This window comes from Piliocolobus tephrosceles, chromosome 12 (assembly GCF_002776525.5).
Source record: "Piliocolobus tephrosceles isolate RC106 chromosome 12, ASM277652v3, whole genome shotgun sequence".
Taxonomy (NCBI): Eukaryota; Metazoa; Chordata; class Mammalia; order Primates; family Cercopithecidae; genus Piliocolobus; species Piliocolobus tephrosceles.
Window position 1 is genome coordinate 76,308,894 of NC_045445.1, and position 13,116 is coordinate 76,322,009.

General features: G+C 37.6%; 1 protein-coding gene across 8 annotated transcripts in view; it reads left to right on the plus strand.

The window, feature by feature from the left end:
- Positions 1-13,116, plus strand: part of ATRX (ATRX chromatin remodeler) — a 224,319-nt gene that overhangs the window by 69,988 nt on the left and 141,215 nt on the right. For all 8 annotated transcript variants that reach the window (XM_023202314.2, XM_026452141.1, XM_026452137.1 and 5 more), the window contains one exon: positions 12,859-13,000. In XM_023202314.2, coding sequence (XP_023058082.1) covers positions 12,859-13,000 — 142 coding nt within the window. The remainder of the gene's footprint in view (positions 1-12,858; positions 13,001-13,116) is intronic.

The following is a 13,116-nucleotide window of genomic DNA, read 5'->3' on the forward strand; positions in this document are numbered from 1 at the left end:
ATTTCACTATCTCAAAAAAGAAAACCCAGCTTTGGATTTCATTAATTTTTTTTCTATTGTTTGACCCTTTTCTATTTCATTGATTTTCATTCTTATTTTTACTGTGTTTATCCTTCTTTGGACTTATTTTCTCTTCTTTTCTAGCTACTTAAGGTGGATTTTTGATCTTTTTTAACATATGCGTTTTTAAAGGTATAAAATTTGCCACTGTGCATACTGTTTGAACTCTGCATCTTACAAATTTTGGTATTTTGTGTTCATTTTTACTCTGCTCTGAATCTTTTCTAATTTCTATGAGCCAGAATATGATCTGTCTTGGTGGATGTTCATTGTTTATATTCTGCTGTTGTTAGGTGACATATTCTATAAATTTTGATCAGATTATATTGATGGTTGATTATATTCAGATCTTCTATAGTTTTAATGGTATTCTCTCCAATTAGAGGAGTGTCGATGTCTCCAACTGTACTTGTTAATTCATCTCTTTTTCCTTGTAGGTCTCAGATTTTGCTTCATGTTTGCTGGAAGTTGTTTTGTTAGGTACATATACATTTAGGATTACATCGTTCTGGTTAATTCCCCCTTTAACAACATATAATGTGACTCTGTATTATCTGGTAATTTTCTTTCACCTGAAGTCTGCTGTATTTGATAATAACATAACGACATCATCTTTCTTTTCCAACACATTAGGAAAAGTTTCATTTCTACAGCCAGGTTGAAAGTATTTCATTGATTTCCCATAAACTTACTTCCTGGATTTTTTTCATTTTCATATTTGCCTTTTTACATTCCTATTTATGTACTAATCTTTATCCATCAGTGTACATCTTTTTATGCATTTCATAGTAAATTCCATACATCATTTCATTTATCTCAAATGCTATAGCATGTGTATCATTAGCTAAAGTTCAATATTTATGTTTTCCTTTTTATGTAAAAGGAAATTTACTTAAAATGAAATGCACAAATCTTGTGTAGATTTGTTTTTGAATAATACATGGTATATATTTTCTCATTATTTTTTCTAGTAATTTTGTTCCCCCACAATTTTGTAAATATATGGAGAGAATTACAAACGTGAACACGAATGTACCTGCCATGTAGCTTCTTCATTTCTTAACATGTTGCTGTACTTCCTTTATTACATATCTGTTTTATCTATACATCCATCAACCATTTTAATCGTCCCTGCTCTAATCTGTATTATTTCTTTTTATTCTCTAGCTAGGGTTTAGTTTGTGCTTCCTTTTCTGGTTCCTTAAAGTGTAAAGTTAGGTTCTTGATTGTGATCTTTCTTCTTTGCTAATGTATGCATTTATCACTGTAAATCCTCTTATTAGTACTGTTTTCTCTGCATCCCATAGGTTTTGTATTTTGTGTTTTAACTTTCATTTGTCTCAAGGTGTTTTCTAATTTCCCTTGTGATCTCTTATTTGATCCTTTAGTTACTTATTTAATTTCCACGTATTTGTGTTTTTTCCAGTTGTCTTCTGTTACGGATTTTTTGTTGCATTCCCTTGCGATTGGAAAAGATATTTCAGTCTTTTTATATTTATTAAGGCTTTTTTGTGCCTGATCATATGGTCTGTCCTTGAGAATGTGCACTTGAGAGAAAATGTGTAGTCTACCATTGTTGAGTGGAGTGTTCTTTATATGCCTGTTAGGTCTTTTTTTTTTTTTTTTTTTTTTTTAAAGACACAGTGTCTTGCTCTGTTGCTCTGTTGCTCAGGCTGGAGTGCAGTGACGTGATCATAGCTCACTGTAGCCTCGAACTCCTGGGCTCAAGTGATCCTCCTGCCTCAGCCTCTTGAGTAGCTGGGACTATAGGTACATGCCACCACTCTAGCTAATTTTTTAAAACTGTTTTATAGAGGCAGGGTCTCACAGTGTTGCCCAGGTTGGTCTCAAACTCCTGGCCTCAAGTGATCCTCCTGCCTTGGCTTCCCAAAGTGGTGGAATTACAGGCGTGAAACACTGTGGCCAGCTCCAATTGGTTTATAGTGTTATTCGAGTCTGATATTTCCTTATTGATCTTTGTCTACTTGTTTTACGCATTTGTTGATGTTGAGATATTTATGTCTCCAACTGTTTCTCCCTTTGTTTTAGTTTTCCCACACTACACTGATGTATATTTCTCCTTTTAGTTCTTTTAGTGCTTTCTTCATATGTCTTGGAGCTCTGTTGTTTGTTGTATATATGCTTATAATTACATTTTTTGAGAACCTGGCTGTATTATCAATACATAATTTCCTATTTGTCTGTTGTAACAGTTTTTGACTTAAAGTGTATTTTGTCTGATGTCTATATAGTCATCTCAGCTCTCTTTTGGTTGTTATTTGCATGGAATGTCTTTTACCATTCTTTCACTTTCAGTCTATTTGTGTCTTTAGATCTAAAGTGAATCTTTTTTAGATAACCAGTATTTGGATCATGTTTTTTTAATCATTATGTCCGTCTATGTCTTTTTGATCCAGGAGTTTAATTCATTTACACTTGAGGTAAGTAGTGATAAATAAGGATTTACTTCTGCCATTTTGTGTTTTCTTACTACTATTTTGTTCATTATTTCCTCCATTATGGCTTTCTTTTGTGTTTGATTAATTTTTTGCAGTGACATATTTTGATTTCCATCTCACTTTCATTTTTGTATATTCTGTATTTTCTTTGTGGTTACCATGGAGATTACATATAACATTCTAAAGTTATGAGAGTTTTACTTGAATTGATATGAACTTAACTTCAGTGGCATACGAAAGTTCTACTCTTCCACAGTTCCATTCCCCTGCATATTATGTGGTGATTCTGTTACAGTTATTGATGTCACAAATTACATTTTTATACATGTTGTGAATGGTGACATTTATTCATAATTGTATTTTATCATTTTGTCTTTTAAATCCTAAAGAAAGTAAAAAGTGAGGTTATGAAACAAAATTTTGTGATACTAGGTTTTGTATTTGCCCCTGTGTGTATATCTTCTAGGAGATCTTTATTTCTTTATATGGTTTTGAGTTGACTTCTAGCATCCTTTCATTTCAACCTAAAGACTTCCCTTTAGGAAGCATTTTTTTATAGGGCAGGTGTAGTTTTAATAAATTCATTCAGCTTAGGAGTGTCTTAACTTGTTCCTCTATTTTGAAGGATAATTTTGTTGGGTATAGAATCCTCAGCTGATGCCTGGCACAGTAGGTCACCCCTGTAATCCCAGCACTTTGGGAGACCAAGGCAGGAGGATCACTTGAGGCCAGGAGTTTAAGACCAGACTGGGCAACATAGTGAGACCTTGTCTTTACAAAGAATTAAAAAATTATCTGGATGTGATGGCACACACTTGTAGTCTAAGCTACTTGGGAGGTTGGAGGGTTGCTTTAGCGAGGGGTTCGAGGATACAGTAAGCTGTGATTATGCCATTGCACTATAGCCTGGATGACAGAGTGAGATGCTGTGTCTATTTTTTAAAAAAGAAAATGTGGCACATATACACCGTGGAATACTATGCAGCCATAAAAAAGGATGAGTTTGCGTCCTCTGTAGGGACATGGATGCAGCTGGAAACCATCGTTCTTAGCAAACTATCACAAGAAGAGAAAACCAAACACCGCATGTTCTCACTCATAGGTGGGAACTGAACATTGAGATCACTTGGACTCAGGAAGGGGAACATCACACACTGGGGCGTATCATGGGGAGGGGGTAGGGGGGAGGGATTGCATTGGGGAGTTATACATGATATAAATGATGAACTGATGGGTGCTGACGAGTTGATGGGTGCAGCACACCAACATGGCACAAGTATACATATGTAACAAACCTGCACCTTATGCGCATGTACCCTAGAACTTAAAGTATAATTAAAAAAAAAAAAAAAGAATTCTCAGCTACTTGTTTTTTCATTCATCACTTTGAAATATATTGTCACACTGCCATCTGACCTCTTAAGTTTTTGATGAGAAATTAGGAGATGATCTTATTGAAGATTTTTTGTATGTGTTGACTTGCTTCTCTCTTGCTGCTTTCAATATTCTCTTCGTCTTTGGCCTTCGACAGTTTGTGTGTAATGTGTTTTGATCTATATGTATTTGAGTTTATTCCAGTTTGAGTTCAGTCCTGTATTTGTAGATTTAAGTCTCTCTCCTTCAATTTAGGAAGTTTTCCACAATTATTTCATCAAATAATTGTTGCTTCTTTCTTTTTCTTTTCTCTTTCTGTGACTCTCATAATACATAAGATGTTCTTCGTGATGGTTTTCCTCGCATCCCTTTTTCTTTTTTCACTTTAGTTTTTTTTTTTCCCTTTTTGATCTTCAGACTTGATGATTTCAGTTAATATCTTCATATTCGCTGATTCTTCTTCCTCCTCAAATCTGCTATTAATCCTCTTTTGATTGGGCCATATTTTCCTATTTGGTTATATCTTTGTGTTTTTTTTTTAATACTTTAGGTTCTAGGGTACATGTGCACAACGTGCAGTTTTGTTACATAAGTAAACATGTGCCATGTTGGTTTGCTGCACCCATCAACTCGTGTGATTTTTTAAAAATTGCATATTGGGCATTTGACTGTTATAACTTGGTAACTCTGCATATAAGGTTCTCTCCCTTTTCAAGGGTTTGCTGGGGTTTTAAAATATATATAAATTGTAGTAGACCTATTGTTTTAAGACTCCCCCACATTATTTTTTCAAAGAGTGTTCTTGTTGTGTGTCATCACTGAAGTCTCTGTCCCTGTCATTCATGTTCAAGTAATGTTTTGAAAGATTTTTTTGAATGTCTGCTGGGTGTGGTGGCTCGTGCCCATAATCCCAGCACTTTGGGAGGCTAAGGCAGGCAGATCACCTGCCTTAGGAGTTCGCGACCAGCCTAGCCAACATGGTGAAACCCTGTTTCTACTAAAAATACAAAAAAATTAGCCAGGCATGGTGGCACGTGCCTGTAATCCCAGCTACTTGGGAGGCTGAGGCACGAGAATTGCTTGAACCCCGGAGGCAGAGGTTGCAGTGAGCCAAGATTGTGCCATTGCACTCCAGGCTGGGGAACAGAGCAAGACTCCATCTCAAAAAAAAAAAAAAAAAATTTGTTTTTTTTTTTTTTTTTTTTTTGGTTTTGTTTTTAAATGCCTACTCTCTCTGTTTGTAGATTGACTATGCTGGTGCACTCCTTTAATCCATAACTAGGCTTCCACTAAACCTAAAGATAAGCCTGAGGGGATAACTTAAGATTTTAATAAAGATCTTTTCTGAGCATGTATTTTGCCTGGACACACATATGGCTTTCTGAATTATCCTATATACCTGGCTGCTTTTGAGTGTCCCAAATTTGAAAAGCAGCTGGGTGTGGTGGCTCATCACCTGTAGTCCCATCTACTCTGGAGGCTGACGTAGGAGGATAGCTTGAGCCCGGTTGTGTGAGACCAGCCTGGGCAACATTGTGAGACACTGTTTCTACAAAAATAAAGACTAGTTGGGTGTGGTGGTCCACACCTACAGTCCCAGCTACTTTGGAGGTTGAGGTGACTGGATCGGTTGAGGTGTCTGGATTAGTTCAGCCCAGGAGTTCAGTGCTGCAGTGAGCTATAATTACACTACAGCACTCCAGCCTTGGTGACAAAGCAAGACCCTGTATCTTGAAAAAAAAAAATTCCAAAAGTGTCCTGTCTCCAGCTATTTGGGCCTTAGGTGGTGTTTTGGGTGTGTTCTCCTGTAATGCCTTGCCCCAGGCCTCTATGGGTCTGTTATCACGTTGCAATTGTTGTGTGTATGTGTGTTAAAGCTATTCTTGCTGTCTTTCTCACCAGAGCTGAGTTAGATGAAGAAAAGATGAGAGCCTTATGTCAGTCCTTCAAGTATCCTTCAGACAGGTTAGATGACATTTACACAATAATTTGTAAATAACATCTGCTTTGCTCCCTCTGGTTTGTGGGAGGATATTGAGAAACAGGGTGCTGCTGCTTTGAGACTAAAACTGTCACCTTCTGGTATGTGGTGGGGCAAGGGCAAGTAAAAATGCTGTAAAATGTTCCTATTGTATTGAAGATGGCTTTTTTTCTTTTTCGTTATTTTAGAGACAGGGTCTTGCTATATTGCCTGGGCTAGCCTCAAATTCTTGGGCTCAAGAGATCCTCCTGTCTAGGCCTACTTGTTTGTACTACAGGCGCTCACCACCATGGCTGGCTAAGATGTTGTTTTCTTGATTGGATATTTGCTTGGTTGCTGTAAACCTTTGACTGTGTTCCAGAACTCTGACAAAGTTGGTTCAGAAAGTTTCTACTTGTTTCTAAAATAGTTCTGTGTTGTGACTAGAGCTTGGAGCTTCCTAGTCTATTGTTTTGTTGATATCTACATTTTCCCTTCTTTCTTTTTTTTTGGAGACAGTCTTATTCTGTCACCCAGCTTGGAATGATGCAGAAACATGATCACTGTAGCCTGGAATTCCTGGGCCCAAGCAATTCTCCCACTTCAGCCTTCTGAGTAGCTAAAAGTACAGGAGCAAGCTAATCTCTTCATTTTTGATAGTTGTTTTCCCTGGGTATAGAATTCTAAATGGATACTTTTAAAAAATCTCTTTAAAGATGTTACTTCTTTGTGACATTTTGTTTGTTATCTTTCCCCTTTTTCCTTCATCTTTGCTCCTCTGCATGCACCTTTTATTTCTTGAAAAGATAGTTTTAAAAGATTTTTCAGTGATTTTAAGATTTTCTTTTAATGCCTGGCTTTCGGAAATTGAAGATTTTTATTTTCTTTGTTTGTCCTGCTCTGGGTTCCTTGAACTTGTTGGATCTGTGAATTTATAGTTTCATCAAACTTTTGTTCGTTCATTTTAGAGACAGGGTCTTACTCTGTTGCCCAGGCTGGAGTGCAATGGTATGATCATTGGTCATTGTAACCTCAAACTCCTGGGCTCAAGAGATACTCCTGCCTCAGCTTCCCAAGTGGCTAAGACTAGAGACATGCCCTATTGCTAATTTTAAAAGTTTTTCGTAGAAACAAGGTCTTGCTATGTTGCGAGGCTGGCCTCAAGCTTGTGACCTCAAGCGATCCTCACACCTTGGCCTCCCAAAGATCTTGGATTACAGGTGTGAGCTACCACATCCAGCTTCCATCAAATTTTTTGGAAAGTTCACATCATTATTTTTTTCAAATAATTTTTTCCTGTTCTGTTTTTCTTTGGGACTTACTTATTATGCTCTTCAATATTGTTCCACAGGTTTCTTATTTTCCCCCGTCTATTTCATTTTGGATAGTTTTTCTTGCTTTGTCTTCAGTTTTGTTGATCTTTTCTTCTGTACTATTATGATATTAATCCACTTAGTGAATTACAGTGTACCATAATTTTCATCACTAGGAATTCCATTTAGTTTTTAAAAATATCTTCTATTTTCGTTTTCATTGTGTCCATATTTTCAGTGTTTGGACTTTTTTTTTTTTCTGAGATGGAGGCTCGCTCTGTCACCCAGGCTGGAGTGCAGTGGTGTGATCTTGGCTCACTGCAACCTCCGCCTCCTGGGTTCAAGCGATTCTCCTGCCTCAGCCTCCCGAGTAGCTGGGACTACAGGCATGTGCCACCATGCCCAGCTAATTTTTAATATATTTTTAGTAGAGGTGGGGTTTCGCCAGGTTGCCCAGGCTGGTCTCAAACTCTTGAGCTCAAGCTATTCACCTACCTCTGCCTCCCAAAGTGCTGGGATTACAGGCATGAGCCACCACACCCAGCCTATTTGGGCATTTTAAATCAGCTGTCTCACTTTACTTGTCTGCCTATTTCATTATTTCTGTTACTTCTTGGCCCATTTTTGTTGACTCTTTATTTCCCTGGTTATTCTTCATATTTTTTTTCTTCATGACAAACCTAGTAATGTTGTATTTAAAAGTTCAGTTTAATTTTGAAGCTTTTAAAAAAGCCTGGTTAATGCATTTCTTCAGTACTCTTTAATTTACAAATTGCTTTGATCCACTGCTAAGGTTTGGTCCCTTTGTGGTCTCTACTGAATGCCCTGGGTTATACGTGAAGAGGGTACTGTGCCTCCTCTGAAATCAAATGCCTCCCAGTACCATGTGATTGCTGGGAGCTGTTTAGCTCACAGCTTCTTGGTCTTGCTCTGCCTGGCTTCACAAAGTTTCACTCCTCATGTGTGCATTTTAATGTTCAGCCATGACTCATAGTGAATCCTGTCTCGATTTTGAGTTCTTTTTGTGTAGCTTTTTTTTCTTTGTAGTCTGCCCCGCAACTTCAGTCATCTCAGCCTGATCTTTGTTTCTTCAACTTAATATCTCCAGTGCTCTCCTTGGGAATCATTTTTCCCTGATCCTTTAGGCACCAATTCAAGGGGAATATAGGGGTCTTCTTGTTGGTTTTCCTACTTTCAGGGATCAGGGTTCTGTGGTGTCTTTATTCAATGTCTGAAAAAAATTTTTTTCGTATGTTTTGCCCACTTTTCTACTTGATTACAGCAGGAAGGTAAACCTGGTTTCTAATAAACTATCATGACTGGAAGCAGAAGTTTGGCTCAACCTTTTAATTTTTTGGTGAGATGATTTTTTTCGTTTATTTTCCCTTCAATTCAGATATGGGAGACATTTCACGTCTGTATTTATTTTTACTACACCTTAAGTGATTATTTGTCCTAAGTTTTTCTCCTATTTCATTGCTGTGTATTTATTATTTTTTTAATTTCAGCTTCTAGTTTAGATACGGGGTGGGGGGTGCATGTACAGGTTTGTTACTGGGTATATTGTGTGATGCTCAGGTTTGGGGTGTGGATCCCATCACCTTGGTAGTAAACATAGTACCCAGTAGTTGTTCAGCTTATGCCCTCTTCCTTCCCTCCCTCTCCAGTAGTCCACACTGTCTGTTGTTCCCATGTTGATGTCCATGCGTGCTCAGTGTTTAGTTCCCACTTGTGAGAACATATGGTATTTGGTTTTCTGTTCTTATGTGAATTTGCTTAGATTTATAGCCTCTAGCTGCATCCAAGTTGCTGTAGAGGACATCATTTTCTTCTTTATGGCTGCATAGTATTCTGTGGTGTATATGTACCACATTTTGTTTATCTAATCCACCATTGATGGTCACCTAGGCTGATTACATGTCTTTGCTATTGTGAATAGCATGGCATGAACATAAGAGTACTTGTGTCTTTTTGGAAGAATGATTTATTTTCCTTTGGGTGTATACCCAGTATTATTAGTTAAATAAAGTTTCCTTGTATTGTAGCTTGAGTGCATAAACAGATCTACTTAGTCACTAATCGGTAGATGATTTCTTTATAACTTATCTCCTCCTACATTTAGGATGAAGATACACTAATCCTCAATCCTGAAGACAGCACTTAATAAAAAAAAGTATCATCAAGTCACTGATTAATATATGGTTCAGAAATCTTAATTAAAGCCTTGTATATTAGTTTTTTATTGCGGCACTAAAATGTACCACACACTTAACCTCTTAAGACAAATTTATTGATTTGTCTCACAGGTCAGGAAGTTGGGAATGGCTTAGCTGAGCATGGCTCTGCTGGGTTTTCTGCTTAGTGTCCCACCAAGCTGAAATTAAGATGTTAACTCAAGTTTTTCTTTCATGTAAGACTTTGTATCCTTTTCCAGCTCACTTGTTGGCAGAATTTAGTTCCTTTCAGTTCTTACACTTAGGTCCTTAGCTACTAGAGTTCCCGCTCCACAACATGGCAGATTGCATCATCTTGAGATCAATAGGAAAGCATTTCAGTCTTTTAAAGGGCTCACTTTGATTAGGTCAGGCCCACCTAGAATATCTCCCTTTTGATTAAATCAGAGTCAGCTTATTAGTGGGCCAATTATGCAAATGATAGCCCAATCATATTTACAGGTCTCAACCATACTCAGAAGGTGAGGGGATTATGCAGGGTGTTTATATCAGATGTCGGTAATTCTGGGGCCACTTCAGGATTCTGTGTACCACACCTTGTAAACAGGATAAGACATTTAGGGAATCTTTCATTTTTATATAATGGCTTTACCCCAGTGATATGAAACTACTACTCATCCAGGTTAGGACACAGTAATAATTTAGTGAATACTTAGCCTATGCCAGATACTTTGCATACATTGCCTTATTCAATCTCCAGAACAACCTTGTGGAAACTTGATAATCATTCCCAGTTTATAGATTCAGACACAGAAGCTAAGAGGGTTTAGATAGCTTGATGAAATGGAATTTGGGTCTAAATGGCCTATGCTATTTTTGCTTCACCACACTATTTCTCAGTGTTAATCTTGGTTTTGGATATCACAGTTTTATGTAAGTACAATATCTATTCAGATAATTTACTGCAAATCTGACTTATTTGTAGTTTTTTGGATGTGACAATGATCTTATGGTTTTACAAAGAGGAAGTATCCTTTTAAAGAGACATTTACAAACATTTTATAGATGATATTGCATACTTTCTTGTGTTTGCTTCAAAATGATTTGTGGGATCTGGGGAGTTGGACAATGGGTAAGATGCTATCAGTGAAACAAAACTGGCCTTAAGTTGATAATTTTTTTTTTCCTTTGAGACGGAGTCTCACTCTGTCACCCAGGCTAGAGTGCAGTGGTGCAATCCATGGCTCGCTGCAACCTCCACCTCCCAGGTTTAAGCAATTCTCCTGCCCTAGCCTCCCGAGTAGCTGGGACTACAGGTGTGCGCCACTGTGCTTGGCTAATTTTTGTTGTTGTATTTTTAGTAGAGACAGGGTTTCACCATATTGGCCAGGCTGGTCTCGAACTCCTGACCTCATGATCCACCCACCTCGGCCTCCTAAAGTGTTGAGATTACAGGCGTGAGCCACTGCGCCTGGCCTTAAGTTGATAATTTTTGAAGCTGAGTGATGGGTAATAGGATTTATTATTCTCTTCCATCTACTTTTGTGTATGTTTGAAAATTTCTATGTTGAACATTTAACAAATTAATTTGTTACTAGTTTCAATTGTAAATAAAAAAAAGTACCTAAAATTTTATTTCTTCACCATTGTAATGTTTTTGTTTTTAAAATTTTTTAAAGTTTTTTTTTTTTTTGAGATGGAACTTTTGCTTTTTCACCCAGGCTGGAGTGAAGTGGCACGATCACGGCTCATTGCAACCTCTGCTGCCAGGTTCAATTGATTCTCCAGCCTCAGCCTCTGGAGTAGCTGGGAATACAGGCAGCTACCACCAGCCTGACTAATTTTTGTATATTTTGTAGAGACAGAGTTTCACCATGTTGGCCAGGCTGGTCTTGAACTCTTGACCTCAGGCGATCCACCCCCCTCAGCCTACCAAAGTGTTAGGGTTATAGGAGTGAGCTACCGCACCCAACTGCGTAATGTTTTTATGATTTTAAAATCACGAGTTTCTATTTTTTTTTCAGTGGAACCATAAAACTGTTTATTACAAGCATTTCTTATATTTTGTAATGTTTAAGAGCATGGACTCGGGGGATCAATCCTCCGGGTAAATCTCAGTGTCATGATACTCAATAGTTGTATGACCTTGTGCAGGTTACTTAACTTCTCTGTCCCTCAGTTCTTTCATCTTTCAAATGGTAATACTTGTACCTATCTTATATAGTTACTGAATATACTCTGTAATGGATAGAGATTAGGATAAGACAGCAAAAAATATATGCAAACACACACTTGTTACCTGTGTGCATATATTATATCTACTTAAGTTTTATTTTAAATAAGGAACTTGTGATAATTGTTTCCTTTTTGTAATTAGAAGGTATTATATGTTCCTATCATGATTTTTGAGCCTGTGGTTCCGAAACCAGTGTTTCTAAATATTTTTTCTTTTCACACCGTGTATTCGTAGTGTTTTTCAGTGGTAGTCATGTTGACATCCTGAGTCGTACAGTTCTTGTTTGGGACTGTCTTTCACATTATAGAATGTTTGTATTTGCCTTCTCTTCCTCCTACATTAAATACCAGCTCTGACCAATAATTATGACAACCATAAATACGATTGCACATTTTCAAATATCCTCTAGAAGAATAGAACTGTCTTTTGTTGGGAGCCACATGTTCATTCAAATTGTAATGGTACTACCATAGATTAGTTTGGAGTTCTCCTCCTCCTCCCCACTCCTCCCTCTTTTCTTCTTCTTCTTCTTCTTCTTTTTCTTATTTCTTCTTCTTCTTCTTTTTTTGTTTTTTGGCATAGCAACCAACAATAGGGAACACTGCTTTTTTCACAACTCTGCGTAATAAATGTGTGTTGAAATATCCAGGGTGAGATCTGTTGAGCTAAATTACTGACATTATCAGAGTGATTTAAAATTTTTTGGAGAGTTTTGATTTTAGAAGACATAAAACCCTGGGCTCTGTCCTGGCTTTATTGAAGCAAAATAGTGGTGTATTAGTCCTGAGATTGGGTAATTTATAAAGAAAAGAGTTTTCATTGACTCACGGTTCTGCAGGCTGTGCAGGAAACATAGTGGCTTCTGCTTCTGGGGAGGCCTCGGAAAGCTTCCAATCATGGCAGAAAGCAAAGAGGGCGTGCGGCACCTCACATGGTGGGAGCAGGAGCAAGAGAGTGAGGGAGAGGTGCTGCACATTTTTAAACAACTGGATCTTGTGAGAACTCGTTCAGTGTCACGAGAACAGCACCAAAGGGGATGGTGTTAAACCATTCGTGAGAAATCCACCTTCATGATCCGACCACCTCCCACTAGGCTCCACCTGCAACACTGGGGATTACAATTGACATGAGATTTGGTGGGTACACATATCCAAATCATACCAATTGGATTTGTGGTATGGGAGTAAATGTGTCTATATTTTGGAAAATCTCCCTTAGTAAGAATGACCATTGCTTGAATGATTTCTTTGAGCTTAACTATCAACAACTCCTTTTCTTGTAGGTGATAGAAATTGAAGATGCTTCACCCACCAAGTGTCCAATAACAACCAAGTTGGTTTTAGATGAAGATGAAGAAACCAAAGAACCTTTAGTGCAGGTTCATAGAAATATGGTTATCAAATTGAAACCCCATCAAGTAGATGGTAAGAAACTATTAGATGATTCCATAATTTTTAGTTAAATTTTACCAATATTTGGATGTGAGGCAGCTGCCTTACATCCTGCTAAGTTCTGGAGGTAAATTATTGATTGGGACGGG